Source organism: Gymnoscopelus microlampas (assembly GCF_963454915.1).
Source record: "Gymnoscopelus microlampas genome assembly, chromosome: 11".
NCBI lineage: Eukaryota > Metazoa > Chordata > Actinopteri > Myctophiformes > Myctophidae > Gymnoscopelus > Gymnoscopelus microlampas.
This window is the reverse complement of record NC_139948.1, coordinates 17455881-17480831: the sequence shown is the minus strand read 5'-3', so window position 1 is coordinate 17480831 and position 24951 is coordinate 17455881. Positions and strand designations below refer to the sequence as shown.

Genomic DNA, 24951 nt, shown 5'->3' with positions numbered 1-24951 from the left:
CTTCTCCGAGGCTTCGATAAACCTCTGTTACACGCAAACTGAGCTCACGGTGGAATAAAAGAACGCTGAAAAGCAAGCCTTTTGCACACCTACAGTGCCTCAGGTGCCTAAGAGAGGACCAAACTAGGGCCGATAAACGTAGTAGAAAAAAGTCCCGCGCACCGTCTTCAAATGCAAATATATCAGGTTTTAATGTATTTATTCAGAAACACAACGTTTCGGTCCCGAGACCTTCATCATCAGGTTGTCTTAGAAGTTCTTAGGGTCGAAATGTTGTGATACCTAATACAAATTCCCTGATTTCTTTTTCATCTGAAGGCGGTGTGCAGCTTTTTTTTTGTCTGGAATAAAAGAACACAAAGTGTACAACAGCAAAAAAACAAAAAAAGAGAATCACACACACACACACAACTTAAATAGCCAGGAGAAGCTGGGAATAGCAACAGGAGTGGTAGTGATGGCAACGGTTTCTCACCAGGAGTGGGGAGGTGTGTGTGTGTGTGTGTGTGTGTGTGTGTGTGTGTGTGTGTGTGTGTGTGTGTGTGTGTGTGTGTGTGTGTGTGTGTGTGTGTGTGTGTGTGTGTGTGTGTGTGTGTGTGTGTGTGTGTGTGTGTGTGTGCGTGCGTGTGCGTGCGTGTGTGTTAGTGTGTGTTAGTGTGTGTGTGTGTGTGTGTGTGTGTGTTGAGGGCGAGAGGGTGGGCGGGCGGTCAGGAGCGGAGGCGGTGGGGAGTTGGAGTTGCGCAACCACGTTGCGGCAGCGGTTGCCATGGCAGCCACGGCATACGCATGGTTGTTTGCTCTCCGTCTCATAGTGAACCCACTCACCCTTCCGCATTCTTTACAGCCCGATCTATACTCGTCGTAGGACATTATATATCAGCGGTTCCCGACCTTGTCTGGATCAAGGGCCCACTTGAACATCTCAAAAGCGTTCGCGGCCCACCCATCTGACCACTTAAGTGGTCAGATGGGTGGGCCGCGTGGATTTTCAGCGCACGTTTATTTTAATGATCAATCAATCAATTGTGTTCCGGCTTGGATCAATGGAACTAGCGTAGTATACTTTAAGTTCTTATGTATCAGTATTCACAATGAAAACACATTTTTCATGTTTTTTTTTTTACTGTCATGGTATTTATACCATGACAGTTTTACATACTTTTTGTAATATTAATGTTATAAATAGAATTGTAGCTTTTTGCCATTTATTTGTGGGCCCACTTGCAAAATCCTCACAGTGGGCCCCCGGCCCACAGGTTGGGAATCGCTGAGTCTCACTGTATAAATTGGGCTTTGCTCCCCGCCGCTCGACTCCCCCACCAACCCACCCCGACTCGCTCCGAAAGTGCAACGACAACAACAGGAGACGACCGTGTTCCATAAATAAACAAGTGGCAGGGGGATTCAGATGGCCTGGGCAGCACTACGTCACCCTCTCCTCGCCACGCTGTGTCCATGTCTCCTTTTTTTTAGCGTTTTCCATTCACCTATTTAATTGTACTTTGTCTTTAAAACAGTTTGCTGTGTAGCTTCGCTGTGCCGCCGCTGCCGCCGGTGCTCCTCGCCGCAGGCGGACAGTTCATCCGAGAGACGCTCCTGGATCTGAGTTCAATTTCCATTTGCCCGTCGTCATTTCATTTATTTGTTTATTAATTATTTATTTTAGTCATCGTCTGTGTTGCGTGTGGTTTCTTTTTTGTGTTTCGTTTTGATTGTTTGTTTGAATTCTGTAAATATCTCAAAAGCCCCTCCTGTTTGTTAGTTCCACAAGGCAGCGCTTTGAAGAAGAAAGTCCTCAGCCCGGGAGGCAGACCTTGCCTGCGAACAGCAGTCCCACTATGGTGAAGAAGATGGAGAGGACGAAGAGCACATAGGAAGAGCCCACCACCGTGTTGTTGGGCAGCTTGTAGGGCTGGCCCCCCACCTCATTGATGTAGAAACCTATGGGGAAGATGAGCGCTGCCATGCAGAACAGGATCACTAGGAGAGAGAGAAAGAGAGAGAGAGTTCAGTGATTCTCTTTCATTTCAAGGACCCCCAGTTTGATATGCATTAGGCCACACCACAGACCCCCATTTTGATACAGTTGTTTTTTTTTAATCTCTGGGACCCCAATCTACACTGTAAAATCCTCAAGTGTTTATTTAACTCTGAGACTACACAACTGTTACTGGGTCCATTTGGAACCTCTAGTGCACTCTCTCAGAGTTACAGACCCAAAAGGGCCCATTTTGGACCCCTGGTGGTCCCCGGACCCAATGTTGAAACAGTGGGTTAGTTCACCGTCTTACAGTACATCACACAACCAACAAAGACCATCTCCAACAAAAACAAACAACATCACACATGCTGCCTCTAAAACCCTTGGCTTTCACACACCCGAGACATTAGCACTCTCAATAGTTCAGCCAGACACTGTTACGACTGAAAATGTATCTGCTTGACCGGTAAATAGAAAATACATTTGTTGATTCGCTCTCATTTCCGTAAGCTGTATACTGATATACTTGATGCCATGGCCATCAACTGCGTCATCAGATAAGACTGACGTCTGTGCACAATGATGCGAGACGCATCTGTTGTTTTCATATCATGTTCTTTTCCATTTCTCATATCTTCTGGTCACGTCATGTGTCCAGCACTGTATATCTCTGCTGTCGGGCAGAAACCAGCTATGTTCAAAATATTAACTTTTCAGGAAATGAAAAAAATAAACATGTTTTAAAACAACACAAGCCTTATCAAAGTTGGTATGGTGACTTTATAGATTGTAAGATACTTGAATGGGTCCTTATATTATCAACACTTTACCCATATCCAGCTCAAGTGGAGTTAGGAGGTTTTTGACCATTAATGTGGAGATAGTTGTTTTGTCCATCATTGATTAGAATGACGGAGTCAGGCGGGGAAAAAAGTTGGAGTTAGGTGGTTTGAACGACAGTTTGAGGATCCAATGGTTTGGTCAGAAGTGTTTTTTAATACTTTTCATTGGTTCAATATTTGTAAAACCCACACACAGACGTAAAGGGTGTTCAATAGCACTGATTTATAAAAAGAAAAGATAGTTGGTTTCTGCCCGACAGCGACGATATATTCTCCATGTGTGTAATAACTGCCTGGAGACAACTTGTTGTATACACTCACTGGCGACTTAACTGAACCATCACTCACCAGACCACCACCCTTAGTTAGAGGGAGACTCCACACGTATATTGCATTGAATTTGCCGTCTCTGCTCCTGTCATATACACAACAATCTGCACAAGCATGACACAGACTCCGATATCACAAAACCCCCCTGAGGCAGAGCCTAAATATACACAGTTATTACAGTGACATGATAGTCGACATTAAAACTCCTCATAGGGCAGAACCTGAAGAGACACAGAAATTAAAAGGACATGATATGAACCCACATTGAATACACTCTGCCATTGCAGCATTAACCAAACTGCCTGGCTGACAATGTTTATACTAGGAGGTATGGATGTATTTATAGAGATTCTATGCATTGTAATTGTTTTTACCTGTATGTTGTATGCTACTGTGTATCTGTGTTTCTATGTTGAACGGTCTGTGAAAACAAATCTCCCTCTGGGACAATAAAGTCTAATGTAATGATTTCCATGGTTCTCTGTAGCCATCCTGTTTTCTTTTATTTTCATATGCTGTAAAATCCTATGTGTTCATTTAACTCCGAGAGTGTAAACACGGACATGTAAAGCTAAAGAATTTGCATTGCTGGGATCTAATTTCGGAAAGCAAACAACCGTTCGGGCTGACAATTAAAAAAAGGTTTAACCACTTTCAACCTGGTATCCCTGTTTTCCAAAATAGTGAGCAGATCTACAAGCTCATGACAACGCTTCGCAATGCACTGTGGGCTTGTAGATCGACCACTTTCACGCAACACAGTCGTACGACAAAATGTATAAAATAGGGCTTAAGTGGTTAATAAAGGAAGTAGAAGGACGTACAGACAGACCGTGAACACAGAGCGACAGGCAGATAAATAGATCAACGCCAGAAGCCTTTAGCCCTCACGCCTCACTTCCTGTCCTCTCTGTCACAGCCTAGCTATTAGTTATCAGTGGGCACATGCCACTTGAGCACAAAACACAGGCTGTGTGTGTGTGTGTGAGAGAGAGAGAGAGAGAGAGAGAGAGAGAGAGAGAGAGAGAGAGAGAGAGAGAGAGAGAGAGAGAGAGAGAGAGAGAGAGAGAGAGAGAGAGAGAGAGAGAGAGAGAGAGAGAGAGAGAGAGAGAGAGAGAGAGAGAGAGAGAGAGAGAGAGAGAGAGAGAGAGAGAGAGTTTGGATGGTTGGGGAGAGGGGAAGGGAAAAGAGACATGGCGCACTAAGGTCTAAATTTAGACTACAAAACTAAGAGTCTAAAAGCCCCGCTAGCAGCCCCTTGAGGCAGTGCTACTCCTAGGGCATTTTTGAGATAATGTTTTGGATCAAAGTGGAGGATGGACAGATGGACGGATCCACAATGCAGCTAGCAGGGCTAAAAACTAAAAGTGATGCAACCGACAACTCACGTTGACACTCATAACTCGGAGGATGCTGCTCCAATCCATTCAAAGACAAGGCCATCCAATAAATTGAGCTCTGACTCTGACCCACACTCTTGTTGCTGCTGTAACAATAATATAACTGGCACAAAAATAGCTGATTCTTAAAAAAGAAACCCTATGGCAAAATGTCCCTGCTTAAGGGTTGATAATATGTCCCTGCTTAACCACTTAAGCCCTGTTTCATACTTGATTGTACAACGGCTATAATGACATAGCAAATATACAAATATAGGGATGGCAGGTTGAAAGTGGTTAAGGGTCGGATATGACCCTGGTTAAGGATTGATACTGTATATGTCCCTGTTTAACCAATGAAATCCTATATACTGTACTTACAGTAGTTGATCGGGGTCCCCCAGGTCTCTATATTAGATCCACCTCTAGTATTTCCCTCTACACCAAGTGTCAGGGTCAATATGTACCTGCTTAAGGGTCGATATGTCCCTGCTTATGGGTCAACATGTCCTGTCACTAACAACAACCCCCTTTTATATTCATCACACTCAGTGAATAAAGTAATTCTGATTCTTTTGTGGCGTGATGATGCGTTATTATTTTTGTCAGAATTGGTATACGCTGCATGGGCTAAATGATGATTAAAGCTATGACATTCAACTCAGCATGGGTTTTTGTAAGCAGGGTTATCAAAGGCTGAAAAATCTAGACTGTGGGAGTTGAAGAGCAATAAAGTGGCATGGCTTTTTAACAAACTCATCCCTCCAACCAGCCACCTCCTGTTGAGAACGCAATTTCATAACCTCATCTGGGTAGCATCATATCAGGCAAACAGAGAAGTTGTGAGGATCTGCATAGCTACTCTGGCCAAGGAGATGAGGAGGACACGCTTGCAATGGAAATGACTGCAGCCACACACATTCATTATATACACATGCTAAAAGTATGTGTAGGACAGTGAGATGCATGCGTGGTTTAAGCATAAACCGTATGTTCTTTTTCGCCTAGCAGCTTGCATCTACTCAGCAGACAGTGCTGTATACTGTCTTCCTTCCTCAGTGTATTGTAGGAAGGCTGAATTTGCTGTGGGCATCGTTTTCCACTTCAACCTGGTGTCCCTATTTTGGGCATGTCATTATTGGCAAAATTGGAACATTTTCAAAAATGCTGTGATGCGACGAGAGAGAGTGAAAAGGGGGTTTGATGTTAGTGACAGGACATATCAACCCTTAAGCAGGGATATGTCAACTAAGGACATATGGACCCTTAAACAGGGACATATCCACCCTTGAACGGGTACATAACAGCCCTTAAGCACTTTTAACCTGACATCCCCATTTTTGGTATGAAAACAACACCATCGTGTATGACGTATGAAATAGGGCGTGAGTGTGTAAGCACGGACACAACGCTCACAACACGCTTGTAGATCGGCTATTTTTGATCTAGACCTTCCCCATGTATTGTAAGAAGGCTGAGGTTGCTGTGGGCATCGTTAACAAGCCCTGCCATGGTCAAGACACCACAGTAGCACCCACAGGGACCAATTAGCCTGGTGTGTTGATCACATGCCGGGTACGATGACAGAGGAGGCATGCAGGCGCCCCCGAGACGAGGCGAGGCGATGAGCTTGTGTTGTGTTGCACTGCTCAGCATGTGGTACGTCACGTTGTCCGGCAGCATCCAGGCAGGCAAACATGAGGTCAGGGGTGAAATCATTAAGAGCCTTTATCACAGTTAATGCAGGCTATTAGCTTCCGTCCGTGTTCCAACAGAGACATCTCTAATTAGAGTCACCCCACCACTTATCTCCGTTTCCTTTGAAGATGTGCAGTTTCAAGTCCAGCTTCCAGTCCACTAATGTAGCAAACACTTTCCACTAAAGCGAAATAAATTAATTAATAAAAGCAAACTTTTTTGACGCCAGTGGATTATTACTCAAGAGCTAGACTAAGTTTGAAGTGGAACAGCTAAATCTGATCAAGATGCTCTGCCACTTTGATTCAAATAACACAGGGTCCTACCATCGGAGGGTGGGTTACTAGTTGGGCTTATTTTTCAAGAACAGGTAGCTGGAAACCAAAATAGGTCTACTAGGTCTTTTTCTGAAGTAAAAATAAATTGAGGCAGTGACAGGCTCTATTTCACAAACTCTTCACTACAGATAGTCCACCAGCACCATTTCCACACTTGCTATTGTTTTCCTTTTAAAACTTTTGCCTGAGAGTGGTTCCCGGTTGAATTGCCTGTAGAAGCAGTAGTAGTGAGTAGGGAGGTGATCTGTCTTAATATGTGTAGCAACACTGACATATGCCATGTCAAAAACATTCACATTTTGAACACTGGCTAACCAGCTAGCTACTGTATCCTGCACAATTACAGCAGGAATGTGTCAGTGGCACAGAGTCTGGTTATAACTATATCCTTTCATGTTACCTTGCCGGATATCTGTGTTTTTTGTTCAAATTGCATTATATACCGTCATGACAGCTGCCACAAACTTGTGAGTGTGTAAGCCTGCCTGTCTTTGCCTGTCTTGTCAAGTTGTTGAGCTGTTCTGTGCTGGTGGCTGAGTCCCAGTGGACTCCAGACTCTTACTGACATTGCACCTATTGACTTTGCTGAACAGAAATGCTGTAGAGAAAATAAGCCAATTTTGTGATAGCACAGGCCCGTTGGGTTTAACCACATTAACCCTGGCATCCCTATTTTGGGCATGTCATTATAGGTGATCGTTTTCAAAAAAAAAAACCCCAAACAAATCCCTACAATAAAATAACAATTTGCATAGAGTCACATGGCGAAACGTTGTGAGCTTGTAGAACAGCTATTTGCACTATTCGTCATACGGCTAATTACATAAAGCTTAAAGTCCCTGTTCCCACTCTAAATGGCGTGGCTTATCTGAGTTGCATTCCCCGCATCAAACCTGTTTTCAGTGAGTGCTAGTCCGAAGACCGGATTTTAGCTGTGAAACTCGATGTTAATGATTTGGAGATATGCAGATTGCAAGAAGATAAAATTGTCCCAGGTAAGCTTCAAAAATACATTAACAAAACAAAAAGCACAATTGTTGGGGTTGTACTGGCATTATAGAGGTGCCTTCCTTTTTAAACAGCAGCTTGAAATGACTCTTAAGCTCTAGATCAAAATGAACTAATGAACTATACCTGCTTCCCCCAAGTGATTCCAAAATACCCATAAAAGGCACATGAAATGTAATTTTGTACACAACTAATCATCATCATTATTTGTGACCACCACACACTTGTGAAGAGAATACACATTTGCAGACACTCTGTAATGCTCTGAAAGTGCTGATGAGGCCATCTGTCTGCATTTACCTAAGCACTGCATGTGAGTAGAAGAAGCTGATCCTGAGTCAGCCATAACTGCTGGTATCTCCACTTCCAATATAAATTACCCTATGTCCCTGTGTTTCAAGCTATCAGCAACTTAAGCATAGTTATGATGAATTTACAGCGCATAAAAAACACACAAACATAAGACTCATTTAGATCCAGTTTTTGTACTGCAGTCAATGACAATGCGTGAGCTGACACTACCCATTATTAAAACACTGACGCATAGGAAATAACACTCTGACACAACATCATGTTGCTTAAAGGCTGCCTCCCGGTCTGTTCTTTCAAATAGTAGAGCAGGAGAGAAAGAGATACACAGAACCCTAACCTAACCCAAAACCGATCGCAACAAATCCTAGAATTCATTTTGGACAAGCAGTACATCTTCTTCTGCTGAACAAATGTTTTGGATTAACCCCGGTGTCCCTATTTTCGTGCAAAGTTTAATTTTGCTATTTGTCCTAAGACAAAGTATATAGGGCTTAAGTGGTTAAAAGTTGATTCGATACTCTCGGTCACCCAGATTGGCTAAATGTCTCCACTCTGGCAGTTCGTAGCAAAGCATGCTCTGTCAGGTTGACGTGCCCGGTTGGGCAGACACAGCTAATATTTATGTCTCTTCCCTTCCCGTTCATTGCTCCGGCCATGTGTTTATCTACAGCGGGCCAGAACCACAGTGGCCCACAGCCATCATAGCAGAAGGATGCTGGGAAAAGGTAAGCCCAGGAGGAGGCAGAAATACCTGGCTCAGTGTTTCCGTTGCTATAGCTCAGCTCATGAGCTAGCTGCAGAGGTTAGCTCAATGACCGAAGCGACTGGGGCCCTTCTGGAGCTTCTGCGCCTCTTGGGCAGATGTTTCTACACCTGCGCTGTGGCTTCACCTGGCCGGCCCACTTGTGGCTGATCAAACGGCAGCAGCTAAGGAGAGTGGAAGCCAATAAAGTGGCTTGGCTGTGTGGATGTGGGTCTTCACTAGTTGGGGTGTAATATGCACGGCCCAGGGGGCTGCAGAGGGCAGCGTACGTGGGAGTGTAGAGGGGGACAGAGAGGGGTCTGTGGTGGTCATACAAAGCTGCCCATTCAGGTGCCAGTGGCCCATGGCCAGTTACACCTACTGGTACAGAGTACTACCTACCTAACTCCAGACTTCATCACCTGCTAGCCCCCAATGAATCATCCTGGTCTCAACACTGGACCCACGCCTCTGTGCCTCTGCCTCTCCCTCTCTCCCCACTCTCTCTCTCTCTCTCTCTCACGCAGAGCTCATTGGTCTAAAGCCAAATGTATATTTTGTCACTCGACTAAATTGATCATCAACTGAAAAACGTGTCACGACACATAAATCAGTGGTTCTCAAATTGGATCCTGGGGACCCCCAGGGGTTCTTGAGGGGGTCCCCAGCTAAATTATTAAGAGTTAGTAACCATATGGACCCTTAAAGGTCTGTAACTCTGAGAGCGTACAAGTGGAACAAAATGGACCTTTACGTGTCCATTTGCATGCTCTCAGAGTTATGGGGATCCGTGGCCTAATGCATACCACACTGGGGTGCATTTCCTTGAGGTAAAAAAAGTTTGAGAACCACTGACATAAATTTGCCTCAAGTCGTTTCATTAATTGACCTCTCTTCACCCCCACAAAGTACAGTATGAGCCACAGCACAGCAGCCCCAGAGAGGCGCAGTGTTCAGCAATGTGTTTCAGCAACGTCAGGGAAAAACAAAAATTACAACAAAAAAAACAAAAACAAAACAAGCACAGCCCTGCCTCCGTCCCTCTCCTTTCCTCTCCTCTCCTCTCCTCCTCTTCCAGAGGTGGGCTCTCGGGTTACATGTGATGCTTTCATACCACATCAGTCTCTCACAACGTTCTGTTGTTGGTCCTTCTCCCAAAACCCAAAACACAACGCCCTGGTTAAAAAAGGAAGCAAACATGTCTCCAAAGCCTAAATACATATTTTACTTGTGGCCATTGTGCAAGCAAACAGGATAGACTGCTGAGATCCTAATAGGACCGACGGAACCACAGAAGCAGACAATTGTGACGATTCCTCCCCGTTGCCACGGCAACCTCATCACTTGCCTCCAAGCGCGACTGTCAAACAGTGACTCGACGCCTTCCAATTTAGCTCGGGACGCAGATTTGTGCTTAGCGCACAGACAATTTTTAGAGGGCTTGGATTTCTGTAAATATGGCGATTCACAGGGACTTTGCACGGGTTTAGCGGACTCTACAAAGCCTGCCGCATTTGTCCTGACTTTGCAAATCTCGACAACAGAACAGAATAGATGGGACTGTTTTTAAAACTACACTCTAGCTGCTCCCTGTAGAACAAAATGCTTGCCCTGGTTATGTCCTGTGGTAAAATGTAGCCTTTTCTCACACAGTATGTCCAGACTTTATATGCTGCGTTATGGTAATTACTACTCTGTCCAGCCTACGCCATCTGTGTGAGCTAGACGCTGTCTATTCTCTTAACCACTTAAGCCCTATATACTTAATTGTACAACGAATAACAAAAGAATTGCCGATTGACAAGCTCACAGCACGTCACATCGCAACGTGTTTAGAGCTTGTAGATCAGCTATTTTTGCACATTTTGAATAAATAAATAAGATGTTTGAAAAATGATGACATTTTTTTACATTTTGCTTGGAATGACATGCCCAAAATAGGGATGCCAGGTTGTTGGGACGCTCTTTAACTAATCAACCAATCACAACTACACCCTCCTACACAGCCAAACCACAGTGTGTGAATGCAGAGTTATTACTGAGCACCGTGGAAAAAATGGTCATACTGTAAATGCATGCGCAAGCGCGCGCGCACACACACACACACACACACACACACACACACACACACACACACACACAAACACAAACAAACTTCCATATGGCTGAATTAGCAGTGCCGGTGAAATATTTTGCATTTTTGCTGAGCTAAAACCAATATCTTCACCTAACCCCCCCCCCCCCCCCCCCCCCCCATCGTTATCGCTCACTTGTTCTCCTCGCCTCCCTGCTTCACAGACCAGCTGCCAGCTGCTGGCAAACCAATGCACTATTGGCTGCTATTTCAAGGAAGAGGTGTAATGAGCAGGAAGAGTAGGGTGTGTACACATGGTATATACACAGTATTATCCTTATTGTTAATTTAACCACTTAGTATACTTTGACATACGACAGTGCAACAAATAGCAAAACACTTGCGAGAAAAGCTCAAAACTCGTCGCATGGCAAGCAAAAATGTAGATTGGCTTTCTGAACATTTTTTTTTATCTCTGAAATACTTTGCCTATAATGACGTGCCCAAAATAGGGACGTATGACATGTTTAATGTGATTTACTCCAAAAAAAAGGCCCATGGGATACTGGTCGCTTAGCATGGTCTGACCACTTACTGCCAGTGAAGGCGATCCACCGGGCATATTTGGTGGCTTCGCGGCGCCAGTGTGATGCCACCAGGAGTCCGCAAGTGACCGTGAGGGAGATGATACCCATGATGATGAAGAAGAGCGTGGTGACCCACTCCGGGGGCAGCCGTGGCGGGATGCAGGTCCGGTCTCGCCCATGGATAGTCTGGCACTGCCGTACTAGACCAACAGTCAGGGCGCCTATAGGGAAAGAGGAATTTGGATAAAGAAGATGTTAGAATTGTAAAGACTGCATGCACAAAAGTACCTTTTTACGGTTAAGTCTTCACTGAAGATTAATACTGAAGCTCAGTATCAATTAGTTACACTTTTAGAGAATGTTTACACTCTCTCAAAGGAAGGATTGATCTGTAATGCCCTTGAGGCAACACAGCCCAGTAACCAGTTCCCGAGTCTACACACAATACACCAGTCAGAGCATTGGTTGAAACTGCTGCGTGTCCCGTGCAAAATGCCATGGTGTCATAGCACCTGACCATATGCAGCATATGGTTGTACAGCCGTGAACTATCTACATGCTCACAACGCGTTGTGCTGAGACACTTGTCTTATACAGTAAATGGGCTGTTTTAGAAGATTTTGCCTATAATGACATACCCAAAATAGGGATGACAGGTTGAAAGTGATTAAGATAGGTGCTATATAGCACTAAATGAGGTACCCATATGACAAGCCAAAGAACCCCTTTTAGTGCTATTTATTTAGCACAATTTTAGTTTAGCGTTATTCAGCAGAATTTTTGTAGAGCATGATAGCTACACACACAAGCCTGTGAAGAAAAACACCCGGAAAGAACCAAATCCTCAGCAAGCTTCCAATACAGAGCACCGCACGTGACAGAGACGAGCACTATATCCCCCCCCCCCACACACACACACACACACACACACACACACACACGCACAGGAAGCAGCAAGCCTTCACAGACTTCAGCTTTGAAACAGAAGGTGAGCCAGAGGCTTGGAAAAAGAGAAGGAAACGAACGGAACGGGGGATGATCTGTAAAAGAGCAGGAGGGACCCGGGGCTTGTGACCTATTGAGGCAAATTTATACTACGCCGCACTACCATATTATGTTATTTCTGACTTTTCTCAAGTAGGGTTGCTTTTGACATTGCGTGATGAAGTGTAAATAACCACTTAAGCCCCCTTTTCCAGATTTTTACAAATTCTTCCAAATGTTTTTCGAAAATAGCCAATCGACAGGCTCATAGTCATAACGTGCCACGTTGTTCTAAGCCTGTCGATTGGCTATTGGAAGAATTTATGAACATTTTCAAACATCGTTCAAAATGTTCCCCTATAATGACACGCTCAACATAGAGACGGCAGTTTCAAAGTGGTCAGACTTAGATGAGACTTGGTGGAGTGAGGCTGAATGTCTTCGTGTCTCAATCAGTGTCGAGGCCTCGGGAGGGGAGGACTGGAGCTCTGCTGACACCAAAGCAATGAAGAAAGGGGAAGGAGAGGTGGAGAGGGATGGAGAAAGATAGAGATTCCCCTCCTTTAATCTGTCACCAATTCAATGCATGCAAGGAGATGACGAGCTTCGTTCTCCAGCCTGGTGGGCCCAATTATATCTGTGGCTGAAGCTCTCTAGCTCATTCTCGTTTACACGCACGCACGCACGCACACACACACACACACACACACACACACACACACACACACGCACACACACACACACACACACACACGTACATGTACGCACACAGTCACACACACACAAACTAAATCCTTCCTGCCAGTAATGTAATCAATTCCACATGAAGATGTGTGTGCGACACACACGTATGAGAGCACACAAGAGCTTGACACGAGAATCAAGTGTACAGTTCATTATGGAAAGAAAATCTTGCACTTGCTACTACGGCTTGCTACGACATTCCTCTTTCTCTTGTCTTCTGGTGCAGAAATGTTGGCTTGGTTCTTGGACATGAATGCGCAGCACATCTGCTAGCATGAAACAAGGCGTGGTAAGACATTCTACCCATCACTGATTCAACAGGAGAGGAGACGGATGGAGTTTTGCCACATGGTGAGTCACGAGCGGAGTTGAGCCAGAGTCAGACTGTGAAGGCCCAGACAGAAACATGCCATAGGGCACCATTTCTCAACCAGTGGCCCATGGCATCATTACAGGTGGTCCATGGCAAAATGTTTAAAATATATCTTGTACCTTTGCGAAATGTATAAAAAATATGTTTGAACAATATTTCATAAGTCCATCATAAGTCTGGGCGTGATATACTTATAGCCGAAATAGCCGATCTACAAGCTCACAACGTGTTGCAGCGCGGCGCATTGTACGTTTGTAGATCTTCGACATACAGTACAATCCAGTTTAAATCTGTCTGAAATTACTGTGTTATGCCTTCTTAAATACTAAATATATAAGTATATATTAGTATATATAGTTTGGGGAGGCGGGGTGGGGTGGTCCTTAGGATTGCTCGAAATATGCTAATGGTCCAGAGCTCAAATAGGGTTGAGAATGAGAACCACTCTGCTATAGGGGTAGAAGAACCATTCCATTAACTTCCATGCTGTCCTCCACAAGCGCGTGCACACACACACACACACACACACACACACACACACACACACACACACACACACACACACACACACACACACACACACACACACACACACACACACACACACACACACACACACACACACAGGGATTTTTACTGGAGTAAGCAGAACCATACAGGATCACTCAGGCATTTGCTGATCACAGGTTAAGGGCAATGAATGTGGACAATGAGGAACAGACAAGGTGGGTGGGTGTCTGAGAGCATACTGTGTATATACTGTATATACGCACGCATGCACGCACGCACGCACACATCTGTGGGACATGTTTCAGCAATGCATGTTATTCAGATTTGGAATAATGGTCTCTTCAGTGGGTATTCTACCGTAGGTCTAGGACCACCCTAGGACTCACATTGGCTCTCTATGACCATATGTGTTAAGACGAACCGTTAAAGAAAGGCTCCTTTTCCATGTACTTGCCAAACCCTATGTGCACCATAAATGTGGTCAAATAAATGTCTAAATTGCTGTTTTAATGCCATAGAAGGTTTAGTGGGAGAGCTAATAGAACGTTGAATTCACCGACCACCAAAGAGACGATGCACTGACAAGTCAAGCTTGCGTAGGCAGCAAGATGGAGTTCAACAACAATGTCTCAGTAGGCGGATGGGCATGTACACGAGACGAGCATGTGTGTGCGGGGGGGTTGAACAAAGTCAAGCCTGTTACTTGCTCTGCCTGCCACCAGGTTGAGGCTGATACCAACCCACTGAGTGTCACTGTGTGTAGGGAGCTGGGTTCATAATCGAGCGACAGACCATGTGAAAAGACAAGTGTGGCTGGCAATGACAATCTCTAGGCTAAAGAGCAGGCTGGGCGAAAACAGCCCTGCAGTCCATCCAGAGGAAATCCTGTCCCCTTTAGAACACCCAACGAAAACACTCCGTTTACAATAACACCCAAACACGGACTCAACCCTTCCTAAACTGCACACACAAACCATGCCAGTGGTTCAAAAGGAATGCCTCAGCAGTCTAGAAAAGTTCAGATAAGACATTTCTGGAACCTCAAAATTGAAGGCTTTATTCACAGTCCGGTGTGGGCTACTTAGATAAAAGCTTAACCTTCCACAGCCAACACACAAGAATGCTGTCCTCGGTGCCCGCTCCCGTTTTATTACGGACCGGGCGCAGCAGAACATTCGTACCTCTCTTTATTTACTGCCTTATCTCCAGCCCCGCTTCTATGGCGTTCAATCCCCTTCCTGTGTAACAATCTTATGCCATAACAGCCCAATTCGCAGTAACAAAAAATGGAGGTCATGACTCGACTGACTAAAATGGCACCTGAGCGGCCCACTAGAGCTTAGTGAGTAGCCTATTTCTGAAGTGGGCCACATATTCCCGGGTAACCTTGAACACAACGGAGGACAGGAGGTGAGGGAGGTAGCCGTGTAGCCGAGGAACAGCGGGGAGCCAGAGAACATTAGGCAGGGGTTTGATAGCAGCGGTTAATGGCACTGCTTTATGACCATTTCCCCTGGATCCTCCAGGCCCCCGCTGCTTCACTAGCTCTCCGTGGAATTCCTGCCTTACAGCAGGCAGGCACGCCATGGTAAACAGCCTGGACAAGACACAGAACAGCAAAAACACGGCCTTAAAAACACACACAAACAACATTTCAGCCTAGCCTAGCTGTATGCATGTTTACACCCGTGCCGTGTACCGTATATACGCACAGGAATACTAAGCGCAATAGAAAATGAAACAACAGGCGCACAATACATACAATTGGCCTAAACAGAGTCATTTTCAATCTCATTATCTTACAACCCCCCCCCCCCCCTGCCCCACACACACACACACACACACACACACACACACACACACACACACACACACACACACACACACACACACACACACACACACACACACACACACACTCTCCTGGACCAGCTCTGTATATACTGTATGTATATTACACATGGATAAACATTTAGTAAAAAATTAAAAGTGTGAGCAATGGGGCGATGCCTCATTTCCACCGCCTGCTGCAAGTTGGTGTGCGTGTGTGTGTGTGTGTATGGGGTGGATCAAGGCCTGCTGATTTGAGGTTGGTGGGGGCGAGGGGTCAGTGTGGAAGGAAGGATAGGCATGCTAATGCTACAGTGTATGCTTCAAGAGAAGAGAGAAAACAATATACGTTGCACCCTAGTGTTTTGACAGACAACCCTCCCCACCCACCACCACCACCGTTTATCTCAAACACACAAGCAACAGAACACGTAAACCCTCCATTCTGAATATGTGCCCTCTCTCTCTCTCTCTCTCTCTATACTCATCGACAGAATAATATTCCTCCTCCATTCTCCTCGCCTTCACCGTCATGGAAACTACAACTCTCGTCACCCTATCTCACTGCCCCAGCCCTCCTCTTCCTCCCACTGTTTTCACTTGCATCCCTCATCCATCTCTCTCTGCTCTCTCTCTCTCTGACAGCGTCTCAGTCTAAATGAGAGGAAATAAGGCCCCTGTGTGCTTGTCTTCAGCATGGCGATGCTCCCATTAGCAAAGCATGGTGGGGGTGCTGCCGTTTGCCAACGCTTAACGGATGAGTCAAACGGGCCTCTGAACTGTGGTGGGCGGCAAAACAGGACAGCGAAAGGTAGCCAACGGCTGCCTGCTTCTCCTGCAAGAGGCTTTTAAAGTACAACACATTACACAGAGGCACCGCAACACAGCGGTGTTGAGTGATTCTTAATTTATACGCCATCGTACGAAGGTAATACACAACGAAAAAAAACTGATCTAAAAGCTTGTCACGCCGCATTGTGAGCTAGTTGATCAGCAATTTTCCACTCGCACTGTAATGATGAAATTTAAATCAGACTTGTGGCGAAAGTCAAAGGAAAACATCATTCACTTGATTAGCTCCATAAACACTGAAGCATCTCGAAAAGGTGGACTTAAGGAGGGGAAATGTTTCACTCCACCTTTACATGGCAGAGAAAGAAATCAGATAGAGAGGCTACAGTTAGAACGAAGACCATAGTGTTATGGTAATGCACATTCTATTTTTGGACAGTTAAATCTACATAATGTCACCACAAACCAAAGCGCTCAAAACCAGCAAACCCACACGTTAACATCGGGTGTCATCAAATAACACATTCTGGAGCCGCTATATTGATAAAGTATAGTAGGATTGACCTGAGTCATATGAGACTTTGATAGAGGTTTTACACTCGAATGCCAACAGTGTTGAACCATAAAATTTGCTCATATCCTTTGGATAAAGTCATGTCTCCACAAAGTGAATTTTCAATTTGGAAGGAATAACACAGAGCAGCTCCAGAAGATGTCAGCGGATTATATAACACGTTGAAGTCTCAGCTACCTTGAGTCTAGCTTAGCGAGAAATCTAGCTGTCTACAGATGTACTGACAAAAACCTGCCCACGGAGCTTAGAAATAGCAAAAGAATGGCGTTTGATGCAGGTTGCATTCTTGCTTTAATCACTGCTGGCGTAGGGATATATTTATTTTAGAACTACTACCCCCACCACCTTGTGTCCTATAAGCACCAACTCAAAAAGGCTGCTGTCAGGGTCAGGATGGAGTAAAAATAAAAACACAGAAGAGCAAAAAGATCAGGTAACTGTCTTGGAAATAAGTCCATCTGAGAGGAACGTCCCTGAATAAATTAGGGTTTGAATAATAAAAAAAAGGTTTCCTTGAAACATCACTGGTCATCAAAATCAGGTTCATATGATTAGGACTGACATTTACTGTATCCGCTTGCCCAGTAAATGCATTTGTTGATTCACTCTAATTTCTGTAACACATACTGATATACTATGACGCCATGGCAATCAACTACTTTATCAGATAGACCGACACCTGACTTGTGCACAATGATACGAGATGCATCTGTTGTTTTCCGACTACATTCTGTTCTTTTCCATATAATCTTTTCTTTATTAATGTGTAATAAAGTTCAGAACTTGTGCTGTCGAGTGATACTGTCGAGTTCTATGCGCTCGCGACTTAACTGAACCATCACTCACCACCCTGTTAGAGGGAGACTCTTAGGACCACATGGAGGGTCAACTAAATTCACAACAATCACATTTGCTATTTTTGAATCATTGTGAATAATGTCTGGATGGGAAAACTCAAATAATGGCTGGTATATCGCCCAGACCGATACATTGTTATGGCTTTCGTGAGAACGAACACTGAGCACATCAAACACCTCATCTCCCTTGCTGGTCTACCTGGGAGCGAGTCCTGAGCAGTGTGTTTGAAATGGAAAAAGCAATCACATTAAAGATGGGAAAATGCAGACAGGGAGTCATGCATTAAATGAGGCGGATAAGTTGAATTTTGGTGACAAATGTTTTCTAGGCAATACGTTTTTAATGTTGCCTTTTGGAACTAGTTAGTTACATAATCACGATTCTATCTATTCTCTCTATATGATTAACCATCCAAAGATAATGCATAATCAGTCACTGACAACAGTTGGCCAACCTACAACCAACGGTAAGATTTGTACAGGGCAGGCAATGGGGAAAGACAAAGTATTTGCCCAAAAGATGACTGACCTGTCCTGCATAAACACTTACACCACATATTGTTGTAAGACTGTGGGTTGTTTGCCAATGTACCTGTCTCACTGAAAAATGCCAACAAAAGGTCTTGCAATATTGGCTACTGCTTCTGTAGATAAATGGGTAATGTGTTTATGTATTATGTTGTCTTGACAAACGTTCTGCACTAAAAGTCAGTGCAGTTGAGCGTGGCAAAAATAGCAGATCTGCAAGCGACGCTCACAACACGTTGCGATGCATGTGAGATCTGCTATTTTCGGCTATAGTCGAAGTCCACACCCCCCCCCCCCCCGTTACCCCACTGTAAGCATGAACGAGCAGCACAGACAGAGGCAGAGAGAGAGAGAGAACTGTTAGAGAAATTAATTGTTTCCCACTGTGAAAACACACTTTCAATGCAGCACTGGCCTTGGTCACAGCTTCCTCTTTTATGACATAATCATGATGATCACCTTGACACCGTGTGGTAACAATGGCTTTGTATGGAAGCCCAGGCAGGAAATGAACTTTAGCTGTTATTGCCTGGGGACGTCGTTGCACTGTGACTTGGTCACGCCTCTACATTCTGCCTTTTGTGCTGTTCTGTCTTGCATGAAAGCACTGCTGTTACTATTTGAAGCTGCCTCGGGTGTTCAATAACCAGAGGAGCTTTGTATGGAAAACAGCTTAAAGCTGCAATTCATAACCTTCATTTTGTGTGTAAATAAAATGTTATTGTGACCAATCCGTATGGTAGAGTATGTTAATACGATACAACCAACACAAGTAGTTGGTCTATCTAGTAGTTGGTCTATCTACTCTTCCATTGAGCACTGTACTGTACTTCCTGTGGTCAACTTGTCAACTACTTGTCAAGTACTGGTTGACAAGTGGCATGAAGCTCAATCCTTCACCAGAAGTAAAAGGCTTTCTCTATTAGCTCAGCAGTAGAACTGTTGGCGCCCGCGCGAGGGACCCAGGTTTGAGTCGCGGGTAGGACATGAATGAACGTTAGGGATTGCAGCTTTAAGGCTTTTCGTATGTTGTCCTTCTATTTCTTCTGATATTAGTGTTGACAATTATGATATACCCACACTTAAAAACCTTTAAGACCTGTGTTAAAACCTATACGTTGTTATACCTTTTCTACATTTATATTACATTTTTTGAATAGAAATGTGACATTTTTTTCAGATAACTGTTGTGATTTAGAAGGCGTTAGAATCGCCCTCAGGTCTAAATGGGTTCATCTATTTCTGCTGGCCTACATCAAAACCTAAGTCTTTAGTCAGCCTCTCGGGAAAAAAAAGCAATAGAAGGCAAAATCTGTCATGTGCACAGCTCTCATCCTGCTAACTGGCCCAGAACATGTTTCTCCACGTTTTTAGTACAAAGATACCATGCTGGGTTCCTTCCAGGGATAGGTCACCAAGCGCTCACCTCGGTTCAAACGCTCTTCTCATCTCTCAACAACAAGCTTGGGAAATGGAGGCAGGGGTCAACCAATTAGAGATGTGATTTTGTGAGGGGTCTTGCATCGAGTGCTCTGACTCCCACATGACCTTTCACCCTTACCCACAATACACTGGCACGCTGAATGTGTGCTGACTGAGGTTAGGTTACAGATGGCAATGCCAGCCATGGGAATAGAGAGAGCAGCCATACTCAAGTTCCACCACCGTGTCAACTTGAACAAACCCGCAAGAGAAGCACATTTGACTACAAACACATGAATTCAAATCCATGCCACTGTCGATGTTATGACACAAACTGCTTTTTATGATCTGTCTTAGAGGAAACGAGGAAGCAATCATGTTGTTTTAAAGAATTGTCTATTGTGTTTAGCTTCAACCAAGCCAGTCTAATCTAATCGTATCCAATCTAATGTAATCTAACCTAATCTAATCTAACAGCATGTACAACATGCCACGGCATGACTTTTAACCTACTGCCCTGCAGTGGAACGGTTTTGCTAAAAGCATCACAAAGGAGCAGAGGCTCTCACAGTACCAATGTTTCCACTATTGTAAATTCTAAAACAGTGGCTGCTTGCCCATATATTCTGAAAGTGAGGAGAAAGCCAGTGTGTGAGAGGGGGGATACGGAAAATGTGAACGGTCTATCACCTACCCATCCCATAAACCTGTACAACAAAAGACCCCACACACAGCCATCAAAGACAGCTGGGGCAAGGTGGAGAGGCAATGTGAAAACAGTAAAAGAGAGATGGGTTGTTCTGCAGAACTGCTTTGAAACTAGGCCTGTCACAATTATTACATAATGGTCACATCGCAATTATTTTTCATAATTGTAATAATCGTTTCCATGTTGAAAAAAAATCTTTATTTTCAAAAATAGCAGAAATAGCAGATTTACATGTTTACAACGCGCAATGTAAGCTTGTAGATCAGCTATTTCCACTATTTTTAATAGTTTAAAATGATTCATTATGTCAGTAATCTGCCATATGCACTTTGTGATTACGAACACTAAAAGGCAAACAGAAATTAAGTTTTTATTCATATGTTCCAATGTTCAATGCCAAAAACACAATTAAATTGTTAATCGCAATTATTTGTGTGACAATTAATCGTCGATTTAAATTTGTAGTCGTGCCAGCCCTATTCTGAAACGTCAATAAATACCTACAAATGTGCAAACGCAATCAAATGTAATGCATTTCAGAAGTAGTGTGTCCCATTTCATATATTATTACTTATTATTATCTTATTACATTTGTACACAGTGCTTATTGGGTGGAGCTAATACAGTCTGGCTGTGCACTGGTGGATGAACCCTCTATGACCCAGTTACTAAGCTGTCATCCTGCATGGGGAACAAAGGCTCCAGCTGTCTATCAGCAGCCTGGATGTGTTTTAAGGATTGACGCCAAAAATAAAGGACCAACTGCCGGTGGGTGCGTGTCAGTGTTGCCAGGTCTGCTTATTATAAGTGACGTTAGGCTTGTTTTTCTGTAAAGTTGCTTGTAAATATTGGTAGTTGTGTTTTGCGTGTGTGTGTGTGTGTGTGTGTGTGTGTGTGTGTGTGTGTGTGTGTGTGTGTGTGTGTGTGTGTGTGTGTGTGTGTGGGGGGGGGGGGGGGGGGGGGTAAAGTGCAGCTGCTTACTGCTTGCTTATTTGGGCTTGTTTCCAAATGTTTTAAATATTATTTAAACCCGTGGTTCTCAAATATTGTCATGTCATGGACCCCCAAATGAATATGCATTTGTCCCTAACCCCCATCTGACAATGTTTTGTGCTGCAGGGGAGCCCCCGTACCAGATTTGTGTTGTTAGTTTCAAAAATGTTCCAAATATTCCACATTTTATTTCAAGATTCTTTTGGAAAGTAGCAGTGACAAGTTGTGAGCTTGTAGATCGCTTGTAGACCAATTTTCAAATAGCCGATGTATACAGTACCTACTATATAGGTTTAAAGTGCTCATGTGGCATAGTCTTTATTTTGGGCTTGTTTTCCTAGACCTGGTTGCTTATTTCCAGTGGTGTACAGTAACTAAGCACATTTACTTAAGTACTCTACTTAAGTAGAATTCTGAGGTGTTTTTTACCTAACTGGAGTATTTCCAATCGTCAGTGCTTTTACTTCTATTCCACTACATCTCAGAGGCATAAAACTTTAGTTACCAGTCACTTAGATTTTGATTATTATTACAAAACATACATTAACCACTCAACCCTATATAGATTTCAGCCATTTGAAAAAAGCAGATCTACAAGCTATGGGCTTGTAGATCGGCTATTTTCAAAAGATAGTTTTATACATTTTGAACTTGTGAAATGGTACATTCTGCACAACGAGTACATTTGGTACTTTACTCAAGTACATTTTGAGTAGGGACTTACATTGCAGTATTGACACTTTTACTTAAGTAAAACACTGCTTATTTCTCTCGCAAAATCTGGCAACACTGGTGCGTGTGGATCAGTACGGAGGCAACATCCAACACCTGCTCCACTGTCTACAGTTTCTTCACGTGAACCCAGAACCGGATCACATGGTGAGGCTACGAAAGTGTCACTGTTACCACCACCATCATCATCATCACCTGACCTGAACTGACGCACTCCACAAGAGGCGCATTAAAAAGCAAATGTCTACTACACTACAGGGATGATTAAAAAATGTTTAATTGTACCCTTGGTATGGGTAATATGGGTAAGTGTTTTAATATTAACATAAAACACTTAACTGCTGTGCAACTGCTTCAATGTCACCATACTCTACTGAGAATAACATGAGAAAACTGTAGCGGAAAGAATATATAGAACTGCAGATTAAATATTATAATAAACAACAGGATACATATTTGTGATGTGGATCATCCTAATGGTTAGGCTACTAGTCTGGTTGGGTTACAGAGACGGTGACAAGCAATGCTGCAAAAGACCAACACTAACTTATTGCCTGGTGATAATAATTACCTGCTGATTCACCAGTGTTGATCCAATCTGGGTTTGCAATGCTGGCTATTGCAAATATATCTGCTGCCAGAAAGAGGCATCCTGATATTATTGTCAGTTTATCCATCACGCCAGCTTCAGTTTGGGGTCTTTATAGTGTTGCAGGGTGTGCTGAATGTGGCCTGGGGGTCCCGATCAGATGCGACCCACCCACCCCCCAGACCGTAAAAACAAAAAAAAGATAAGGTGGAAGAGAAGCTCAGATGTGCTCTGATTGCAATCAGTCTACCTCGCCCCCATCAAAAGGACACTGATGTTGTGGATCTCGCATTATTTGGGTCCACACGTCGCAGCAACAAGGGGACACAGCCGACACATTCAGCTAGAAAACGCTGAAACGTGACGCGCAAAGGGCATCACATCTCCGGTGCCAGGATCGTCCGCCTCCGACGCCAGGGCCCGACGCTCCTCCAGCCGTTTGTGTTGGGGTTTGGATCCGCTCGGCAGCAGCAGCAGCATCGGGTGGGTGACTGCGGGCTAGCAGGGCAGCTAGCTAGCGTTTCTAACAGTACCCGAATTCGGACTGATCGGTGCTGAGAACTGCGGCCCAGCAGCAGAGGCTGCCTCCTGCCCCGGTCCCAGGGCCGGACTGCGCTAGCATTCTCAAGAGCAAAATAATGTCACCTCCGAAGCAACGGGCCGGGGATCGCGTTGTGTTCAGGGTGGTGATGATGGTCTACCGTTGAGAAGAAGAACCCATCCTCCTTCCTCCTCCTCCTTATCCCGTCTGCTGCTTATTCATGCCCACTTCTCCTTCTCCTCCTCTGGAATAGCATCTGCGCTGAAGGGAGACCACCGAGCAGAGAGAGGGTCCGACTCCGAGGAGGTGCTGCTGCTTGTGCTTAATAAAGCCTATTTCGCCTCAAACTGCGGTGCATATAATAAGGACATGGGCAAACAGGCTAAAGGGTAGAGCGGTGGGTAGGTTATTGTTATGGTTAAAGCCCACCACCCACCTCTAAGCTCAGCCCCTCTTTTCTTCTAAATGACATGAAGCGGAGCGGCGATTGAAGCGAACACCCCCACACACAGACACAACACACACAGCGCTCCTGTCGGCGTTGCCAGGTTTCGCGAGAGAAACAAGCAACCAGGTCTAAGAAAACAAGCCCGAAAGAAGCGACTACATATGCCCTTTAATTAGCTCATCGGCTTTTTGAAAATAGCCGATCTACAAGCTCACAACGCGTCTTGAGCTTGTAGATTGCCTATTTTTTTAATTAAAACTTGAAGAAAATGTGGATTATTTTTTTTGGAACATATTAACACAGATCTGGTACGGCGGTCCCTGGCACAAAATGTTTTCAGGTGGAGGTCCGTGGACAAATACATATTCATTTGGGGGTCCAGGGTCCTTGACATGAACATGTTTGAGAACCACTGGTTTAAATAGCGCTGGTCCAGGTCCATATGTCGTTAGGAGTTCTCCTTCTAACGCTATGGAGCAGAGCTATGGTTTAAACAACATCAGTAAACAAGTCCAAATACGCAACTACACTTTAGAAACAAGCCCAAAAAACGTAACCACCAATATTTACAAGCAACTTTGCATAAAAACAAGCCCAGAGTTGCTTATAATAAGCAGACATGGCAACCCTGCTCCTGTTTTCACGTTCGGGGCGCGGGCAGGCGGGGGGTATCACCTCTCGTCTCGCGATACTCCTTAACATGTCATGGGGGGGTCGAGTTCTGGTCGAGGTGCCTAGGGAGTCATTGTCACTCGCATTCTTTTGTATGCACTATGACTAATGCACCATCGTTTGACCACACTAAACCTGGCGTCCTTGTTTTGGTCAATAATCAGATTTTTCAAAACATTTCGAAAATATCAGATGTACAGGCTTGATGCCTTGTGAGGTTGTAGATCTGCAATTTTAGAATAGGATGAAATAGGGCTTGGATAACCTAAAAGGATGCACATTGTAATAAGGTTACACTGAGCTATTATGCATTGTGTTTTTTCTTCTTTTTTTTGCATCACACCAGACATCAGTAGTGTTGT

General features: G+C 44.3%; 1 protein-coding gene across 1 annotated transcript; it reads right to left on the bottom strand.

Annotated features, from left to right (window-relative positions):
- On the bottom strand, window positions 1–23982 carry mosmoa (modulator of smoothened a). The gene is made up of 3 exons (XM_084071069.1): window positions 22911–23982; window positions 11300–11512; window positions 1–1980 (listed from the first exon to the last, which is right to left on the bottom strand). The coding sequence occupies exons 1-3, from the start codon at window positions 23014–23016 to the stop codon at window positions 1796–1798; spliced, it is 504 nt and encodes a 167-aa protein (XP_083927195.1). The 5' UTR covers window positions 23017–23982; the 3' UTR covers window positions 1–1795.
- Window positions 23983–24951: the final 969 nt, after the last annotated feature.